This window comes from Platalea leucorodia, assembly GCF_965183815.1.
Source record: "Platalea leucorodia genome assembly, chromosome: 16".
NCBI lineage: Eukaryota > Metazoa > Chordata > Aves > Pelecaniformes > Threskiornithidae > Platalea > Platalea leucorodia.
The window spans coordinates 1,395,318-1,415,713 of NC_138838.1; the positions used below are offsets into that span (position 1 = coordinate 1,395,318).

Consider the following 20,396-nt stretch of genomic DNA (forward strand, 5'->3'; position numbering starts at 1 on the left):
CACAGACCTGACCACCGGAATGTCGTGGCATTTCTAGGGGTTGGAGAAGAGACGCAGATGGACTCATTAATTATGCTGCCTCAAAGCTGACAATGTTTACCGTCCAGGGACAAGACTGCTTGAGCTCCCTATCATCATGATGAAAGTACTAGAGTTTGGGATGTTTTCTTCATTCACAAGGACAAAGGGAGAGGCAGCTTATGTGTTGCTGGCTCAGAATGTTTCTTATTGTGCTTATTAGTATTATTCCTTTTACTGTGCTTGTTATCCAGCCACAGCTGGACATCAGCTGGATCCACAGGCCAGGTATGGGATGCCCCTCAGCAAGATGAACTTGGGCTATGGCTACAGCAGAACGTCAGACACAGCCAGACATCAGTTTATGAACCACAGTTCAAATTGTATTGCTGTGCTTCTGGGCAGAAGAGCAGGAAGGGGACAGGCCAGGAGCTTACCCGGACGGCAGAGATGTGCATGTTGATCCTCCTCATCAACACAGACTCCTAAGCACCACGCATGGTAGGCAAACGCAAAGAGGTCCTCAGGCTTAGCAGGGCGGGCGATGGCTCGAGTTAGCCTCTTCAGCCACTCCTGGCACTGCTTAAAGGTGGAAAAATGGCACCTGCGAACCCAAATGAAAATCATCCTCAGCAGGTACGTTCGTCCAGCCAAGACGCACAGACAGGGAGCTCTGCTCCACTTAACCAGGAAAAGGAATGACGCACCAGGTCTTAAAAAAAAAAAAAACGAGTAACCTTGGCCGTGAACGGCTCGATTCCAACAGTAATGCAGAGGGAGACACCAGAGCTGATCACGGCACCTGGCCTGCAGTGCCACCTACAATATAGCAACAAAACGGATACCTGATCACTTTGGAGTCCTTGCAGACGATGTGAAGCTGGAACATATCCCGACACTCCACACTTTCCATCATCCTCAAAGGCACCTGCGAGGGACAGATGTAGGGCATGACAAGACATACCACACAACAGAGCAGACATAGCAGCCTTGCTTGTAGGCCCATCATGCACAGTTGTGGCTCTACCAACAATCACGAGCTTCTAGTTCAAACTGCAAACCCACTCCAAGGTTTAAGAAGCTTCATGACCCAGCATAGAGCCTCCTTCAACAATTACTATTCCGATTTTTATTCTGTCCCTGGGCAGTCTCCCACCCGGGGCCAGTTACTAAATCACATCCAGACAAGCACAGGTAACTGAGCCAAACAAAAGCTACAAGAAAAGATGGCAAGTCAAGACAGCGAGAGAAAGCCTCAGGCTCCCGCTGTCTGACTCATGGTTGCTGGTCTCCACGTAGTAGAAGTCTCATTAAAACTGGCCTGCAAGAGACCTTAACAGTCTTAAAACCACCAAGTTTAATGCTTGAATTTAAAAAGAACGGTGAGGGAAAGACCTAATTATTATCCAGCAGAGAATGCCATCTACACGCCAAAATGCAATAGCAAAAGAGCAACTGCGTGACCAGCACTAACAAGAGACAGCGTCAGGCCTGGCATCCTTCAAGAGGCAGAGCTCCCAGGCCGCAGACCACAGAAATGGCTTATGCCCCCCTGAAATACTGCAAGCGATTATCGTTCAGGCAGATCCAGACTTACATTGATCACAGAATCCTTGAATTTAATATGAAGCCGGTAGTTGGAGATGGCGATCACAGCATCGTTTGCATGGCCAAGATACTCCACTCCCTCGCCCTGCAACACAGTGAATGGGACCTGGAAGGGAGACATCACTAATTCAAGACACACGCAGAGTACTTTGTGCACCATAAATGCCAAGAGCCACTCTTCCTACCGCCCCCGCGGTGCACCTCCTGCGGGAAATCATTCACAGCAACGTGCTCTTCGTGCACCAAGAGCAGGCAACAGCACGAAACAGCACTGGTACCCACTGCCCAGCCCCAGGGGACGGAGCTTCTTCCGAGGACGCCTCAGGAGCCACTGAGCACCTCCTGATGGATAATTACTCGCGGAGGAGAGGTGTGACCACAAACGCCATGTACACCAACCGTGGGCAGTGAGGGTGTCGCGTGGGGGCAGAGGGCTTTACGGTCCCTGCTTTTCGGAGAGGGTAAACACAGCCCTGGCGCAAGAGGCACGATAAAGGACACAACCCCAGGCGCAGCTCAGAGATGAGTTGGGGGGTGCTCTGCACAGCTCCAGGCAGAGCCCGATACGATCGGAGTCCTCTGTCCCAAGGCAGCGTCGCATCCATGACCCTGCTGCGTCATTTGAAATGAAGGGGGCTCTTAGCAGCACTATGGGACTCACTGGTACCAATCCCGGTAAGTAAACAAATCAAGTTCTGCCCAATTTCTGCTGACAAGGCTGCGAGGGAATCTCTATGTTCAGTTATTTGTACTACTGAGGAAACTGCGATGAAGTTACCTGTATGAGAAATTAAAAAAAAAAAAAAAAAAATCCAGATAATCAAGAGTCTTTCTGGTTTTGCCTATCAGCCCAGACATGCCGTAACTATTTTTAAAACAAGGGATCCTGGCAGATGGCCAAGTTTGACTTTTCTTGCATTAAAAAAAGTGGACCAGCCTAAAATTCATCAGGCTCCTTCTCCCTTAGCTAAGTAGACTCCTCGTTGTTCCCTGAATGCCACCTACAGCAGGTGATGTTGGGAACCAATTATGCAAAAATGTCATGAAGATTTATCATTTCAGCCAGAGCACTTCACTTGCCAGACAGGGCGTCTGATGAAATTACACTGTAATTAGTACAAGTCAGACCACCTTGTCTTTATTTCTAAGCTGCTTCTAGGGCTTGGGTATATGGTGCCTAAAAATTGAATTTCCTTGAAAATTGATTTCAGACCTCATGTGCAAGTGACAATTGTACTAACAACTTCTCCCTTCTTAAGTTACTTGTACAAAAATAAAAACAGACTGGCACCTGTCTGAAAAGTCTTTAAAAATGTTAATTATTTGACATTAAGAGAATACACTCTATTTCTGCAGTTTATTTATGCACGCTTGCCAGAGCTGTTTTTAGTTGGCATGCATTTCTTCTGCTTACGTGGCTCTTTCACACAGCAACAGAAGGGAGACAGATTAGAAATGGGATGGTAAAACTGCAAGAACTGACAGGGAAATCCTGGAATAGACCGACAAGCGCCTGAAGACAGCCTGTTAGTAAGCCGATGGCGTCCTTTTAGACTTCACTTTACATTAAGAGAATAACAATTTACTGAAGGCAAGTTACCCTTTGGGAGGGGTGAACTTTACGGTCCTCCAAGCAGAAGACTACAGCAGATTCTGCTCTGCTCCCGGTGGTCTCAGCTCAGAGCCGTCTCAGCGGCTTCACCTCCCGAAGGCCGCAGACCTGCAGCCTTGACCCCGTGCAACTCCTCAGCCCGCGTTTGCTCCTTCAAGCCAATCCTCCCGTCGCCACATTTCAGTCCTTGCTTTTATCAGCACCGTTTACCAAGACGATGCCAATCACAGAGCAAACTCAAATACTGCGGCAGCAGTGAGAACACACAACGTGAGCCTGGCTCCAGCCACAGGAGGAGGATGACGAGCACTGGGACAAGGCGGCAGTGAGCTACGTTAAAGGAAGCAACAAACACCAGGAGGCTCTGGCTCCCACCGTTCAGGATACCACCCTTGCTGCACAGCAGCAACAGCACCCGGGTCTTTTTCAAGGGCCTCTTGCAGCAGGAGGCTGGCACCATATGGAGGTTTCTCTTTCCAACAGCTCTGCAGCAGGAAAATGCCAGGAGCAACGTGTATTAGGGCCAGATCAGCCATTGCAATCGCATGCTATGGCTACACAGAGCAGAGCCTAGCCCTGATATTCCACCTGTCCCAGAGAGCATCTACCTGCTGCAGAGAGCTACGCAGGCAGTGTCACAATTTCTCACTGTCAGCACAGGCGGAGGACAGGGAATACCCAGGACGGCTCCGTATTGCATCATGCTCCAGCTGTATTTCCAAGCGGCAGATGCGACGCTGTACAAATCGCAGCGTCTTGGCAGGGCTGGGAAGGCAGGGCCAGGGCGTACAGAAGTGCCGTCAGCGGCCTCCGCGCACACGCAAGGACCCGCGGGTCCGAATGTGACCTACAGCACTGGCGAGCCCGCGGCCTCCAGAACGCGTCCTGGGCTGGAGAACGGCTCTCAGGTTTCACGCTACCAGAGTCGAGCCTGCCGCATCCCAAAGCGGACGGTTTCGGTTTTCTTACTTTCTTACCTGCAATGACTCTTCCTCCTTTACCAGCTCTTTCGGGGGGAACAAGTCCTTGGCCTGGATGTACTCCAAACTGGGAGGGCCTTCCTCACCCTGCATTGCAAACAAAACATACATTGAGACAGGCCCCAGCCAGCACGTGTTATGAAAAGGCAAAAATTGAGGTTGCTGTATACTCTTGGCACCCCAATGCATCGGGGATCCCCTGGACCTGTGCATGGAAACGCCTGTTCTGCCTCTGGACCGTACTCCCTGCATTGCAGGACCCCAGCAGTTCCTCCGGCTGTTGCAGAATACCCACAGCACAGTGAAAGCCTGAAGCAGGTCTCCAAGTCCTGTCTCTTCCAGCCGTGTGGCATTTGGAAAGCCAAGCAGAAACACCTTGACCACGCACAGCACCTCGGACTGACGTGACAGTAATTTGTAACGTCAAAGATGACCCCATTACCTACGGCACCACAACAGAAATATTTAACACAGAGGGTTTCCACCTACAGCTTTGACCTACTCTTCCTCCTCTTATGTTGATAAGGACTGCATGCTTTTGGGAGTTTTCATTTTCTCTCTTAGCCCAAAGAAATCTGGGAAGAGCCTGAAGCTTTTAGAGGAGAATTTGCAAGGGTGAAACGGAACCCCATAACAACGGCACCTAAGTGCACGCAATTCACAACACGCGTTGCCGACTGGGGCCAGCACCCCGGCAGGGCATTCGCCCTCAGGGCAGCGGAACGTGTCCAACCTGCGCAGACGGACCCCCTGGAAAGCCCACAGAGGCCTCGGAGAAGTGGTCTGAGAGGACACGCGGAGCCCGGCCGCGCCATCCTTGGAAAAGTGGAGAGAGTGTCTCAGTTTGGGATGTGTGAGTCTTCCGTCACTCATGAAATCCCGGTCCTCATTTTCACCACCCCACGCTCTGTCAATCCACCACGAACGAGCAGCATCCACGCAGCTGCGGACGCTCGCCTGCTGGGAGCCCAGGACGGTGTAAATTCCACAGGTATTTGGTGTGGGAATGTTTTCTTCAGAATGCCTCTCACTCTCTAACTATAGCTCCTCTAGGCTCCAGCATTTATTAGGAAATATTCTGTTCTATAAGCATTAAATAATATTTGAAAATGAAATATCTTTCTGGTTAAGTCATCTGACCCAGAACCCCAAATTTTGATCTGAACACATGAGAACCTGACCCTTTTGGCTCAGTTCTATTTAAAATGATGCTGAATCCCCTCACGCTGCTGACAGCCGCTCAAGCCTCGGCACCCACAGGTACAGCCGGTCCCAAAGCGCTCCCTGGACTTCAGGCCAGGGCAGCCGGACCCCGCGCAGCCCGCCTTCCCGGTCCAGAGCTACCCACGCACAGGCTGCCTGTAAATCCCATAAAACTCGGCAGCAACCCTGATTGCAGGCAAAGGCATTGCCCCTCCTCACCCACTCACCAGGTCCCTGCGTGAGGCTGCCAGGGACACGCAGGGCACAGCACCGGCTCCAGCAGCCACCGGTTACTGGAGACCAGAGGGGGCTTGGGGGCCTCTCCTGCCAGCGGCTTGCTCTGATGCTGAGGCGCTAGCCCAGGAGAGCACGAAGGAAAGGTGCGCCCCTGCGTGCCGGTGCGGCAGCTGGGGAGCAGAGATACCCTCCTCTCCCATCACCACTTTGCAGCTCACAGAGAAATCCCAGGGAGCAGCAGGAACTGGAACAGGGCAGCCAGAGCTCTCCACTGGCCCCGGTGTCCTTGAGTCCCTCCTCGCCTGCAGCACGGGACGGGCGGGAGGCCGAGCATCTCCTCCTGCCACAGCCCCGTCCCAGGGCACCAGTAGGGCAGGGGGATCAGGACCCCGCTCTCTTCACAAGCCAGCCATCTCCTAAAGCCCTCAAAGCCCATTTGGCCACGAGTCCTTCTGGGGGGTGCCTTCTGCAGGAACGAGCATCAGATCTCCTCTCAGCAAGAAAACTCCTTTCCCCGAAGGTATAAAAGACAGAGCCCAGGACCCCCTCCCACTGCAACGCCCTCCCAGCAGCATCAGCAGGAGAGGGGGTCTCGCACACCCCTGCCTTGCACGCCGCAGCCATGGCGGGAGCACAGAGCTCCCCTCGGGTCGGCTGCTCTCACACAGTAATTTTCCAGCTCCAGGCAAGGACTGGCCGGAGCCTGCGTGGCACAGCATGCTCGCTGGGGCCCTCCAGCCGACTCAACCTGCGGTGCCGGGCGCTGCCGTGCCCTTGGGCCCGGGCAGAGCAGCAGCACGGCAGCGATGAGGGCCACGGCGTCCTCCGGCAGCACGTGTGAGAGGAGAAGGGGATCCCCCTTTGCAGGGTGGCGGCAGGCCAGGCCGGGCAGATCCAGGGCAGGAGGATCCGCACGCAGCCTGACCTCAAGGACAGGCCTGATCTGGGGCAGCCGACTCAGCACGGGAGCCAGAGAGAGAAGCTGGCTTACAGCCCCGCTTGCATGGAGAAGAGGGGGGGATAAAAAGCAGCACTTACAAAGCAGTTGAGCATGGAGCAGGAGACGCGGCCTGGCAGACTCATGTTCATTTCCCGAGGCGGCAGCTGGGCCGGGGACGCGCAAGCAGCATCTCCTTCCTCGGGCCCTCTGCTGCTGCCGGTAGCGGCTCCGAAACCGTTGCGCCGGGATTGCCGCAGCCTCCCCGCTCCGCTGCGAAGGGCAGGAGCATCCCTGCCGCTGGCGGCTGGAGCAGGTGCCCGCCACCGCCACCGCCGCGCTGCCGCTGACAATGGAGAGAGGGAGGGCGGAGGACGGCCAGACTCCACCTACCTCCAAAGGCCTCCGAGCACGGCTCTGCCATCTAAGTGTCTCCCAGACAGGCGAGACAGAAAATGGAGAGACCGACGGGGGGGATCACCCCTCCTCTCCCCCTCCCGTCCCCATATGCAGAGCCAGCACCCTGCCGATGGGCGGATGCCCGCGACACATCCCCTTCCTCGCCCAGCCGCCGGGCGAGCGGAGCAGCTTGCCGGGAGATGCAGTCCCGGCCTGCGGCACTCCTCCCCACCGGCACCTGCCTCGTGCCGCACTGATGGCGTGTGCGGGAGCGCCGGGAACAATAGCGGTGAGGAGGCTTTGCGCCCCGGCACCGAGCCCTCAGCCTCAGCTGAGGATCCAAAAAGCGTTTTGGATGCTTAGCCAGGAGCCTCCGGCTGCAAACCTTTGCCTGCGATCGTCACGCCGGCCCAGCGGCTGCCCGTGGTCTTCTCTGCCTGGGAGGGGAGGGGAGGACAAAGGGGCTGCCCTGCTGCGTCCTTGCTGCTCAATGCTCCCGAGCCTTTAAGTCCTCCTTCCCAGGAGCTCCCATGGCTGCAGGCAGTAGCTGGATGGCTCTGGCTCCCACCAGCACCCGTGGGCCGGAGCTTGGTCCCTGGTGCGGACAAGGCTCCCCAGGGCCACCGCTCCCCTCGCTGACCTCCTGGACGGTTACCTCCCGCGGGAAGTTTCACCAACTCTGGTTTAGCAATGCTTGCAGACATCAGGGAAATGCCTCAGGTGTAGGAAATGCTGTGGGTTGAAGACCCAGCTCCCTGCCCCGGCCCTCCGAGAGCTGCCTTTTACTACCTGTTCTTCATCAAGTCCAGGAGCAAACAGCAAGCTGCCCAGGTCACAGCCCGTCCCAGAAGCCACAGGACGGCAGCCTCCTGGGCAATGCCATCTCCATTTCTATCACCAGCTGCCACTCAGCCCCTCCACCTTCCACCACTGAGCCAGAGTAAGAATCTCTTTCTTAAAATGCAAAATTAAAACCCGGCCCTTCATTAATCCTCCAAGGCCCAGGCCCAACTATTTTGCTCATATCATACCAGCTTTTTTGCTCCTGGACCATCAAAACAGAGCACAGCCTGTAGCCGTTAAGCTCCTTAGATGTGGTTGCCCCAAAGCCACCACAGACAGCTCTACCAAGCAATACCAACAGCATCTCAAAAAGTTTTTCTCAAGTCAGATAAAAGATTCGGGCATTTCCCTGCAAATCTGTTAAGGGTTAGATTATTCTGAGCTGCTCTGACCAAGGGACAGCTTTGCAACACCCAGACCTGTTGCCCTTTGCTGCTGCAGGGCAGCAGTGCCCAAGCAAAAAGCCATTCGATGAACTCCCTTGCTGAGAACCACAAACAGAGGCCACGGTCACGAGGGCTTCACCATTCAGGATAAAAGCCCTAGAAGAAAGTGTGACCACACCTGGAGATAAGCCATGAAATCCCATTACCGCCTCGGCTCCATCCTGCTCCACCATTTACGTGGTGGATGGTGGGCGAGCGTCAGGCGTTGCCCAGCCTCGGGGGCACCTGACTCCAGCGGGCACCCTCAAACCAAAACGCATTTGCGTTACACACAAAGTCAACGCTTAACGAGAACAGAGGGTTACGGACGCGGGTTGGTCTTGGCCAAATCTGAGCGGCAGGAGAGGTGCCCCGCTCCTTGCGGGTTGTCCTCTGGAGTGAATGCCAGAGGTCTGCTGAGAAACCAGACCAGCAAAAGGGGAAAGGAATCTTTTATACTGGTAAGAAAGTGTAGCTATAAAAAATGTAAAACCAAAGTATTTTTTTTCCTGATGTATCAGGAGAAAAGCAACAAAGCACGTCTGTCGATAACGGCTGAAGCACAGACGTCTCTTAGGTAGAGTCAGAGCATACATCGCTATTGAATGTATTAAGTGCATACAACACATGACCAGTGTTTATAACACACAAAAACACGGACGAGGCAGGTAAGGCGTCTGCTCCGACCCATGGCGACATTTTTAGGAACAGCGCTCAGTTCAGGGCCTGGCACGGGGACTGTTTCCAGCTCGAGTTGCAGAAGGACCTTTGTAACCCTAAGCTGCAGCTGTGCAGAGTTAAAAGGTTGCTCATCATATCATTACTTTGAATTTCCAACCTAAGCTGACCTGAACATCCACAAATAGATGTTCTCCTGCTTTCACTGAAGTATTTTTGCACTTTTAGCATTAGAAAAAGACTCACACATGGCTTAGAAACGTCTGCCTGAGAGCTGAGCCTGGTGCAGAGCAGCAGCAGACCATGCCCTCAAGTTCAGCAGCGTCTCAGAGGCTCACAGAGTTTCAGGAGGAACCGGATTCAAACTCCACCGCTTTCACCTCTTCCTCCAACAGTTCACAAAATACCTGCTCTCATTTCCATGCAATCAACCAGACGAGGACAGGAGTGGTGGCGGTGAGACCGCCCGGTGCCGGGCAGCCCGGGCGGCCAGGCGCAGGAACGCGCAGCATTCGCAGCCTCCTTTCGCTGGCTTAGCTAGAGGGATTTCCTAAATGCCACCTCAGATGCCTCCCCGGCTGAACAGCTGGTACTCGCTCCCTTGCCATTAACCACCACCAGACCGAACAAGGAAGACAAGGTTATTTTCACATAACCGGGCTCCTCCGAGTGTCATGCGTATGTACATTCACGCAGGGGGGAGAAAGAAACCCCCCTCATTTTCTCCCAACCACAACAATCCTAAAGGTTTCATGTACTTTGAGGAAGAGAGCACAGAAGAAGACATATATATATATACTAGGGGGAGCTGAATATAACGTGGGCAGCATGTTCTTAAAGCCAGTGGGCAGTAATTAACCCTTTTTCCTCCCACTAGCAATGCCCGCTGTTCATACTGCGAGTGGCTCTCTCCTGCCTGCTCCTCCCACCCCTCCATACGTCTCTCCTTGCACGCTGCAGGTAAACAGCTTGCAACCTCTCTTTAAGGTCCCAAAAGGGATTTGGAGGCTCTGAGACAGCACAGTACTTGGCAAAGATAGGACTGGCACTGAGGGGGCCGTCCTGCAGCCTGCGAGGGAGACAATATTCCCTATGGAGCCATGCCTGCATGCACCAGGAGCCCAGCCTGCAGCCAGGGGGTTCACAGGGGTGAGCTGCCATCTGGTCCCAGGTGCCCAGGGAATCCGTACTGGGAGCACAGGACAGCCACCGAGATGCTGAAATCTCTCCCGTGGCCTGGAGCCCGTCGACACCCTGAACTGCACCCTTTTGTCAAGGGCTAGCCCAGCGTTCTGCGAGACAGCGAAAGGGAGGCTCAAAGAGCAGCTAACACCCGCCTGCCCAGTCACCCCCGATTCCTCTTCGTGGGTCTGCAGCTCAATCTCTCCCCTTCAAAAATGACAATCCACCCAAGCAAAGATCTGCAAGTGCCTCCAAGAGCTTGAATGACACATAGATGTACCGGAGGGGCCCAAACCCCTGTGAAATACAGGTGCCGGCAGTCTATCACTCATGGAAAGGTGGAAGCAGGCAGCCAAAGGGTGAGAAGAGGAAAACTGGTCCTGTCCGCTGCAGGGAGGTGCCACCGCCAGCACGCTGGACTCGGATTTCTGGGTACAGCTATACCCTTCCCCACCCTGACATATCTTTATCCTCCATTTCTTTTTGGCACCACAAATAAAATGACTGTAAATACTCTTTCATGAGGCAGAGGGCACCACTTCCATCCCTTCTACATATTCAGGGTGGGCTTTTCATCACCACGGCATGGTGCATCACCCTGCAGACGGAGAGGAGGGAAAGCAAGGGGCTATGGCCATGGACAGCAGAGATCTGAATCCGCAGCCCCTGTCCCTGGTAGTGCATCCATTGCACAGACCTCCCTAATCTGCCTCCAGCTGGAGAAAAACCACAGGAAAACTGGCAGGAGGAGGTGATCGTCCTGGGCAGGCACTCCCAGGACACCAGAAGCAAATCCATGGGAGCCAGGGTGGCTCTGCCCGACGGCCTGGGGCTCCGGCAGTCACCAAGCCTTCGCCAGCTGCTGCGGGCTGAGCTGCTCCCAGCAGCAGAGGTGTTCTCAGAGTACTCTAGTTTCTATCTGTCCAGGTCTGAATATTTTCAATGAAGATCAAGGTAGGAACCAGTTATCTAGAACTTTTGACAAGTAAAGAGGGGAAGGGAGAGACTTGTATCATTTATCTCATCCTAAAAGTTAAAATTTATCCTCTTTCTGCTTAGCGGATACCCACATCAGGGCCAGATGAACTCCACTCAGACACATATTCCTATTTCTCTCCACTGCCTAGGCATGGGATCTACATAAACCGATGCAGAGAGCTGACTAGCTGCAGCCAAAGGGACTTCTTGTTCTGCCTTCTCTACTTTTCTTGGAGGAAGGGCATCTTTGTTTCAGGTCCCTCCGCAAAAATAGTTCATTTCCTCAAAGCCTAAGGAGGTCCTTGGGTGAACTGAAAAGCTGCTGAGCCACTGAGGTGGCCTCCCAGAAATAAACCCCTAAACTTGTGTGAAGTTACTATTTTATTCCCCGTAAATCAGGACTGGGATGGCGAGTGCCATCTTTTCATCTTTACAGGATGACAGAAGAGGTTACAGATCTGTAATACTGCATTTAATATTTGTTCAGAAAGCTCCCCAGAGGCGTGCACGTAATGGCAATATGAAGCAAGAAGCCTTTGAGAAGAGGGGCAAAAGGACAGAAGTCAAGGGCTACCAACTCTGTACGCCAGCAAGAGGGGACGAGGGATGGCTAAGCTGCAAAACCCCACCTAGTTTAACAGTCATTGTGGAAATCCAGATGTCTACAGCCCCAGCATCCCCAGCAGTAAGAAGAGGGAATGCCGCCGTGGGAGTCGTATGGCATGCGGCAAGAGCTGAGCCTTGAGCTGCTGGCAGAGCAGCACAGCAGGTTGCACTAACTTACCCACCAGGTTAGTTTTAAGTAATGTATTAAGGTACTGGGTGCTCGTTAGGACTTCCATTAGCCAGAGTTAAGGATTAAACCGCCACTAGTGCTGTCTTCAAGGTCATTTTCATCAGCAGCTAGTCTTTGGGGGAGAAATGAGGAGAGTCTTACAATCAAAGCAAACAAAGCTCTTAACCGACGCTAGACCACGCATTCATAGCAGCAGAAAGGGGAGAGCAGCTGGAGATCCGCATTTGGGGTGCTGCTGAGTAAGGCCGAAGCTTTTGGGCCTGCCCTTGCTCACCAGAGGGCATTGGTGCTGTGCCCTCTGACTGCAGAAATCACGGGTAATTAACTAAGCACTCAGCATGCCTGCAGGGAACAGGGTTTCCAACCCACCTCCAGCAGCTGGCTGAAGAGTCCAGCCCTGAAGCGCCCGCCGGTTAGCAGACAACCCTGCGAGCACCCGTTAACCAGCAACCGACCTCCACCCCTCCCTGCAGACCTGCGTTTAACCCAGAAGTCACAACCCTCCGGAGAGGCTGCAAAAGGACTCACAGGAGGTTGTCAAGAGTTCACAGCAGCCCTCTACCTCAACTGCTGACAGAAGCTCAGATAAGTAGGTAGAGGCAAGTGCTTATTTCTACAGCTCGCAATTATAAGTTGCTTTCTCTCCCTTGCTATGGGAGACAAAAAGCCTCTTCCCAAAACAGTGGGTGAGGGGAGCGGGGTTTTTTTGTTGTTCCCCTCCCTGCCCCCCCCCCCCCCCCCCCGGAAAAAAATAATTTTAAAAAAGTCAAAGGAACATTTTAAAAAAATATGAAAAACCCATAAATCCTTTTCAGACGGTCCTTTGAAACTGTAAGGTCATCTTCAGGATGAAGATGAAGGAGCACAAGACCCTCTTGTCTAGAAGAAACCAAACCCTCCATGGTTACAACTAAGGGTGGGCCAGGGCAGGATAAGAATCTGTCAAGACACAGGAAAGGAGCACAGTGAAAAGCAAAAGCTTCCATGTTTTAATACGTCCAAAGTTCCAGTCTACGCACCCCAAAAAGAATGCAGGTCCAGAGAGGGGTGACAAGGATTAAAGATGGCTTCTCTACAACGAAGAATTTAAAAGACTAGAGCTCTTCAGATGTCTCAGGGGAACGTGACAGAGATCTACAAAATCCCAAAGGGCATGGCGACGCTCACAGGCAGCACCACACTTCACCGTTACTCCCAATACAAGAACCGGGGACCATCAACCAAAACAGCATGGGACAGGTTCAAAAACAAGAGGGGCTACTCCGCACAACTCGGCGGCGCGGCTCTTTGCCGCAACGTGTCGCAACTGCAAATCTTTACTTGGTTTTGAGAAGCAGCTAGATGAATTCATGGAAGAAAAATCCACCAAGGGCTCGTAGAACATCAATAAATTGTTTCTGGATTACCAAGTCGCTGAGCTGCAGATCCTGACAGGTGAGGGCACAGACCAGGGAGATGCTCCCCCCAGGCTCTCCCTGCAGCACTCCCCGGCAGCCCCGTCAATGGGCTACCTGACCAGCCAGGCCTTCGATGGACCCAGCCTGACCCTTACCATCTTACCCAGAGGGATTTTTGATGCATTTTCCATGTGTTTATTCACTTTTTTTTTTTTTTCATTCATATCTGGATACCTCTGCATCAGTCTCATCTCAATCCCACAGAGAGAAGTTGTTGCATCTTTTACACTTCCAATACGACACCAGGGTAATTCCAACTTGAAGCGTAAGATGCTTTATCAGGTTACAACAAGGGCGTACTTTCATCTCTCCACCCCAGACCAAGCTCCTCAACCTGAAGTGTGGCAAGAAGCTCTTCCAACAGAAAGCAGGAGAGATCTTGAAGCTAAACCAGAGAGCATGAGGATAGGGACTACACCAAAAATGCTCTGTGTGTGACTACTAGAGCTGACAGTTCAATTAATGCAGAGAGCACATTTCCTTTTCTATTCCAGTTGTTAATAGATCACATGGGGGACAATCCCAGAGGAGACGTCACTATTTTCTCAAGCAGTCTGCCAGATTTTTTTTTTTTTTTTTTAACATGTTTAACCTAAATTTTCATGTCCTCAATTTGAATTTCCAGCCCTTTGACTGTTGCTGCTGTTCTCCTCTGCACTCCTTCCAACATAATAATACGCTTCTGGCGGCGGCGAGCACGAAGCTGATGATAATACTGTGTTACTGCAGCAACGCTCAGGCTCCCTGCCCACCCACAGCCCGATATGCAGATCCCCACGTCGCCTTCAAACCCCTATTCGAACTACCACCTTAACGACACTTCCAGAATCTTTCAACAAGTCTCCAGCTTTCTCCCTCTCATCAGATCGCACATATTTTGGTTTATTTCTTGCTGGAGGCATTAGAGGCACTTTAGCCGAGTTTATCAGCAATCTGGCTGTTCTGGCTGGATTTCAGTCTCTCCAGATTCTTTTATACCATATTTTTCTGTGACTAATTATTGTGAAATTTCTGCTACTTTGGTGGCACCAGAGCATGTTATTAACATGGTGTTAAATCTTCATTGAGAGGTGACAGAGGAACAGAATGAGAAACCCCAGCATTAACTTTTAAAGTAAAAATAAATCAGTAAGCCACAAAAACTGGATGACTATGTCAGTAGTCCAAGGAGGCAGAAGAGGATTCCCGTCTTATTTATTTTTCCCCCAGTATATTCCAATAACAAGTTTAGGGGTAAACTTATCCTACCAACAGCATCTTGGCCACAGTAATAAGAGCTCTCTATACTCTATTATCATATATAATATACAACACTATAGCACTCTTCTTTTCCATTCTTGTATTTATTCTCGTACATTTAGTAGCAGTACAAGATTTGGACACACAAAGAAGGAACAAAACCACCCACAGAGGACAGAGGCAGACTACAATATGTACTCACCATCCTCAGACACCGTCCAAAATCTCCTGGTTCAATCACAGCTCAGTCTCGTCGTCTTCTTCCACTAGTCTTGCCTGCAGCAAATAAGAGACAACGCAGAGCATAAGTTTAGATCAACAGTAATGATACTTCAGCATGAACACAGAGAGGGAAAAACAAAAGCCCAAGAGCCCAGCACCCTGCACCTATCATTGCCAACCTCTATTTAGCGCCCTTCTCAGGAGGTGCTGGAAATCGGATGCAGCATCACAGAGGGACACCAAATCCTTTCGGTCAGCCACTACACGCAGCATGCAGGACTTGTTACCCATCCGCACACGCTGGCCAGTACCCCAGCGGTACAAAAACACACGGCGGGGCAAGACAAGAGGGAGCCGAAGGAAGAAAGACTTGGTCGAAGGAAGAAAGACTTGGTCGTTATGGTTCAAGGACCTGGGGAGGACCCTTCTTCATACAAAGCTTGGGTGCTTGGAGAAGATGGCTGTTGGTTTGGGGGAAAATTGCCTCTAAAATCAAATCTTGGCTGCCTAGGAGGTAGGGCAGGATGCAAGAGCTCAAAGTGCCATGCGAAAACTAGCAGCCCTTCTGCCAGCTTCCCCGTGAGCAGCGGGACTGGTCACAGGAGGGGTTTCATAGCGGGGAGGGGGCAGCGAAAGCCAAGAAGCAAAACTTGAGCAAGGTCTTGCTCTGAGTAGATCCTTTCCAATGGCACCAGCTGGTCCCACAGGTGATCCTGGGATTTCCACAGAGGTAAAGACCCCAATATGGGATCATCTGATCACCAACATCTCTCATCTGTCCAAATCCTGCCCTCCGTTCTGCTCTTGCAGCCCCACACAAGGGGCTGAATTACACACAATTAAACACTGCAGTTGGAAACGGGTTGAGAGCCCTGTGCCACTCACCCAGCGGCACAGCCCCTTCGCTGTGCGCACAAGTAGCATGGAAATCTGCATGCATGCATCCCAAGCGTTTTTTAAAATAACAGTGTTTTAAGTGGGGACGTTCAATATTTAAGCCTAGCCTGAAGATGGCTTAGAGCTTGTCAACCAAACCTGATTTCTGCCAGTTACCAGCATCCTGTAGCGCGCCAAAGCTCCAGGAATCCTCAATGTCTCTGGTAAGTTTTGCTGCCATTTGGTGTAAAGTTTTTTCCTCCTTAGATGAAATACAAACGTCAACAAATGTGGAATTGGAGAGCGTCTAAACGTCTCGCACAAAGCACCCTGACTGAGAATTACTCCTTCTTCCACCATCGAGGAATCAGGTCAGCTACGGAAGAGTTTCTGAATTCCTGCTCAAGGCTTTCCTTCCACTCAGGGATTTCTTTCCCAGCCCAGAATTACGTGAGGTTTGACACCCACACGTCCGAAGGCCAAGCTGAACGCCAGCACTAAGGAGTCATTTTGGAAATGTAATCTTCACCACGACAAGCAGCACGCAAGTCCTTCAGCACTGCTGCTCCCGCAGTGCCGTCAAGAGAAAGGCCAGGAGAAAGGAATGGGAATTCAGAAAGGATTCAAAACTCGTGCGCTACATTACCTTACATTTAAAAGCAGAGCAGCAAGTTTCAGGAAAATATGAAAAAACCCACAATGGGAATCAACTTTTTCCTTGGAAGACAGAAAAAGCCAAATATGCAATATCCCCCTTCAAACCCAGATCCAGCCTGTCTCTTTTCAACAATAAAAACCTTTTCTCCCACTATTTCACAAAATGACCACACATATCAGGCTTCATATAGAGAAAAAAAAATCTAGTAGTAGCTTACTACGCCACCAGAAGAGTCACTGCCAACTGGTGACTTACAAATTAGGTGAAAAGCATTGTTCGCAGGGGAAGTACCATGTTAAACGGGCTTTGTTCTCTAATCCGAAGATACCTGAATTACTGATACCACCGAATGACACACGAGTACTTTTCCTGCAGTACGCTTTGTACCAATTTATTATATCATTGCTAATGCCTACTTCAGTTTCACACCTCCTCCCTTGTAGAAGTCAGTAATTGCTAGAAACGGCAATTCTCTTTGGCTGCGTCATGTTTGAGGATGTTCCTCCCTGCTCCCATCCCCCAAGCTGCTCTTGGGAGCTGGTTGCCCAAGAGGAAGGCAGCGCACTCCGGCCGGGACTCCGGCAGCCGCATTAGCTCAGCCCGCAGGAATGCCGCCGCTCCTCCGCCTCCGAGGGCTTCCTCGTCCTGGCTGGAGCAGGGATGAAGCTGAAGGGGCTCCTGAGGATTTATGGGGTGATGGAAGCCAGGAGATACCACAAAAACCCCAAGTGCTGCTTGTTACCACCAAGGAAAGCCTTGGGCCTCCAGCGCTACCCAAATTACACCTGGCCTAGTCCACCCATCTGCAGGCAACTTCGCTCCACGTGCTCCTCCGCTGGCATCCCAAACTCATCCCCCTGTTTCAGGGCTGGCTGCGGTCCTCCTCCTTTCAAAGGCTACCGTGTTCGGCTGGCTCCTGGCTCTGCCGCTGTGGCTTCCAGCCAAGCAGCCTGCAGCCCTCGGGAGGGAGGATGGCAGCTGCCCAATGTGCCCAGCGTCCCTCTGGGCTGGCACCTACCACCTCTCCTTCGCAAGTCAGGCATGTGGCTTTGCAGCCACACAAGCAGCGGTTTCCCATGTAGGGGTTTTAATTCCGCGAAAATCTAGGTCAGAAGCTCCCCTAAAATCTTGGTCACAGGGGATGGGCTGGACCTGGCTACCCGCTACACCCAGCCAAGGCAGAGGCTGATGCTGCTGAATTAAATGAAGAGGGGATCAGAAATAAGGGAGAAAGACACAGGATGAAGCTGGAAAGAAGATAAAAGAGCATGATACCCTTTCACACACAAACAGAAACCACAGCCCAGAGTCTCACGCTGTTCTGCTGCTGTGCAATCACGGGCAGAGCGCGGGGCTTGCACCCCACGGCCGGGGGCCAGCAGAGCCGGCTGCCCGCTGCCCTCCCCATTGCTCGGCTGGAGGGAGGCACAGGACTGCGCTAGCGGTGCCGGACCTGCTGACGAGGCCGTCGGGGTGATGCAGCCTGACACACCTGTGTCGGGAGAAGTAGAGAAAATAACTCACTCAAGCATTTTTATAGCTTGTATCCTGCCCTAGAACTATTAATCCCTGAGCCAAACCCTCAGATAATAAGGAAGTGTCGGAGTTGAGAACACTCGTAAAAAATCTTAATTTGCTCTCCCTGTAGCCCTCTTGCCCGTGTGACTCAGGCGTGCTATTGTACGCCTCGTTACACAACCGCGTTATTTCCTCCAGGGATCTTTGCCTCTCCCAGTGCAAAACAGAGTGGCGGGGACCGAAGCAGCAGCCGTCTTGAAACCTCTGCCCCTGTTCGCTGCAGATGCCAGAAGAGATGCGGGGGCTGCGAGAAAAGAGCCCGGACAGAAGGACCGAGCTCTGCTTCAGAGCTGGACCCGTTGTCCTCCTCCGGGATGCTCAGGCGCCACCCGAGCCAGACATTTCACAGACGATCGGTCACTATTCTCCATTTTCTGGATTGCAGCTCTGGACTCAAACACCCAGGTTGCCACCCAGCTGCAAGCCAAGTCAAGGTGTGATACAAACTGTACGTGCGCTGGAAAACCCGTCTCATCAAGCAAACAATTAGGCTGTCAAAAAAATCAGATGAAACATTTACTCTCTCTGCCTCTCCACGTCTCACAGAGGTACCATGAAAGCATATCGCTGCTTCACCAGTGTGTACGTACAGAAGCCTCACAGAAAAGCTTGTGCAAAGCGTAATAGCCCTGCCTTCAGCACAGTTTGATTAACAACAGCGAGCCAGGCTTGGGAAACGCTGAATAATAAGGAATGGCACGGCGGCTCCCTGCGATCACCGGCTGCTGGCACACTGCGGGGAGCGGAGGTCCTTCGGGAGGGGGGAAGGATGCCCACCGGGCCGCGCAGGGGTATTTCAGACGCGCACGTGGAGTTTCGGAAAGATGGGGAAGGCAGCAAGCGCTGATTACGGCGTCCAGCCTCGTTAGCGCTGCTGCGACGCGGTTTTCGGTGCGCACCCCAGGCGAGGTGGGTGGCCCCTCTGGCAGCTCCACGCTTCCCGCTAGGAGACTGGTTTTTAATTGCTTGTAAAACTTCACCAATTGTTTGCAGTTGGAGCAAAGCTCTCTGTGCTCAGTGCCTGCCCCAGGCAGAGATTTTTGTTTTAATTTCAGCTGAAATGGTAGAGTTAGGCCTGATGTACTTAATGCAAAAAAACAAGTCCCAATATTAAACAGGGGACGTTAGAAGAAACAAGCAGGAACCCTGTTAGCCTTATTTTGATCCCAAATTAAACAGAACAACCATCTCAAGCCTCTCAAATAATTAGAAGCTAAAAATATAATTGTCGGACCACATAGTTACATACAAAGCAGATTGTATGGGACAGTCTTTGTTATTTTAAGCAAAATTATAGGTCTGAAGGCTGTTTCTAATGAAGGCCGCTGCCAGCTGCTCTAAAACAACAAAAAACTTTTACTGATGAATAACTATTAAAAAGAAAAGATTGGGCTACCAGAGCTTAGGAATGTCACAGTAATACCAGATGATGATGACGAGTTGCCCAAGTATTCAGATTGCTCTGCGACGCTAAGCGTTCATAATTTAACTGCCTACGGGTATAACCAGAGGCAAGGTATGAATTCAGAGGTGCAGATGAAGGGCTGCTGCCAAACAGCAGGTCCTGTACCTTAGAGGACCCCACAGTCACCTCTGTGCGAGCTGCCGGACAAGGAGCAGGCAAAAAGTCTACGGCAATAATATATAAAAGTAGTAACAGCAGAGGCAGTGAACTGATGGCATTTCTGACCCCAGCGCTGCTGGGGCCACGGCTACGACTGCCTCCAGGTGGGCAGAGCTCAGACAGAGGGTTTGAAGCAGAAAGACAAAACCCATCTAAAGCAAAACAAGCTCGCATATGCAGCTTAAAAATAAAATAAAAACAAAGAGAAGACTTGTTCAATATGTTTAAGTATTTATGCAAAGTATAGTCAGCTCTGGGCAACTCTGCTGACAAGGATATAACTCAGTCCAATTACTGGTAGATGAAGTTTCAGAATTGGATAAATTCCATCAAGCTTATGAAAAAAAGCTGTCCTTTTTACTGCTTAGAGTACTTAAAACGGATCAGATACTTATTTTCGTCCAGGTCTGAATATGTGAATCCCCACAGGCCTCTGAGTAAGCAGAGCTGCCCACGATGCCCTCGGCACACCCCACCTCCGGCTGCTCTTCGTGAGGAGAGCGGTGATTCACGATTACAGACCGACTCTCGCGTTCAAAGTCATCCCACCTGCGAGACGTGGGGAGGGTAGGGGATGTTCGCCCGGGGAGGGGGGTACCTGCCACGGCACTGCAGCGCTGCACGTGCATTACCCGTCCCGAGTACCGGGGGACGGTCTCGGACCAACACGGAGGAAGACCCAGACATCGCCTCGCTCAGCCCGCGGCACGGAACCACCCCGGCTTACCCCCGCGGCAACAGCGCGAGGGCAATGGCTTGCAAACCCTCCCTGGCCATCCAATCTAAGAGTCAGTTTGTGATTAAAATGCCCTGAAAGTGTTTTCCTTCCTATTTAAAAAAGATCAA

At 51.9% G+C, this 20,396-nt stretch overlaps 1 protein-coding gene across 2 annotated transcripts in view; it reads right to left on the bottom strand.

Moving 5' to 3' along the window:
• MTMR4 (myotubularin related protein 4) overlaps nt 1–20,396 on the bottom strand; it is a 58,628-nt gene that overhangs the window by 22,444 nt on the left and 15,788 nt on the right. Inside the window, exons 2-6 of one of the 2 annotated variants that reach the window (XM_082328370.1) lie at nt 14,795–14,868; nt 4,216–4,305; nt 1,616–1,732; nt 864–946; nt 456–622 (exon numbers count right to left, since the gene is read on the bottom strand). In XM_082328370.1, the coding sequence (XP_082184496.1) occupies nt 456–622; nt 864–946; nt 1,616–1,732; nt 4,216–4,305; nt 14,795–14,797 (460 nt within the window). In that variant the 5' untranslated portion in view covers nt 14,798–14,868. Of the gene's footprint in view, nt 1–455; nt 623–863; nt 947–1,615; nt 2,393–4,215; nt 4,306–14,794; nt 14,869–20,396 lie in introns of those variants that run through there. The other variant, XM_082328371.1, reaches the window with a different exon arrangement.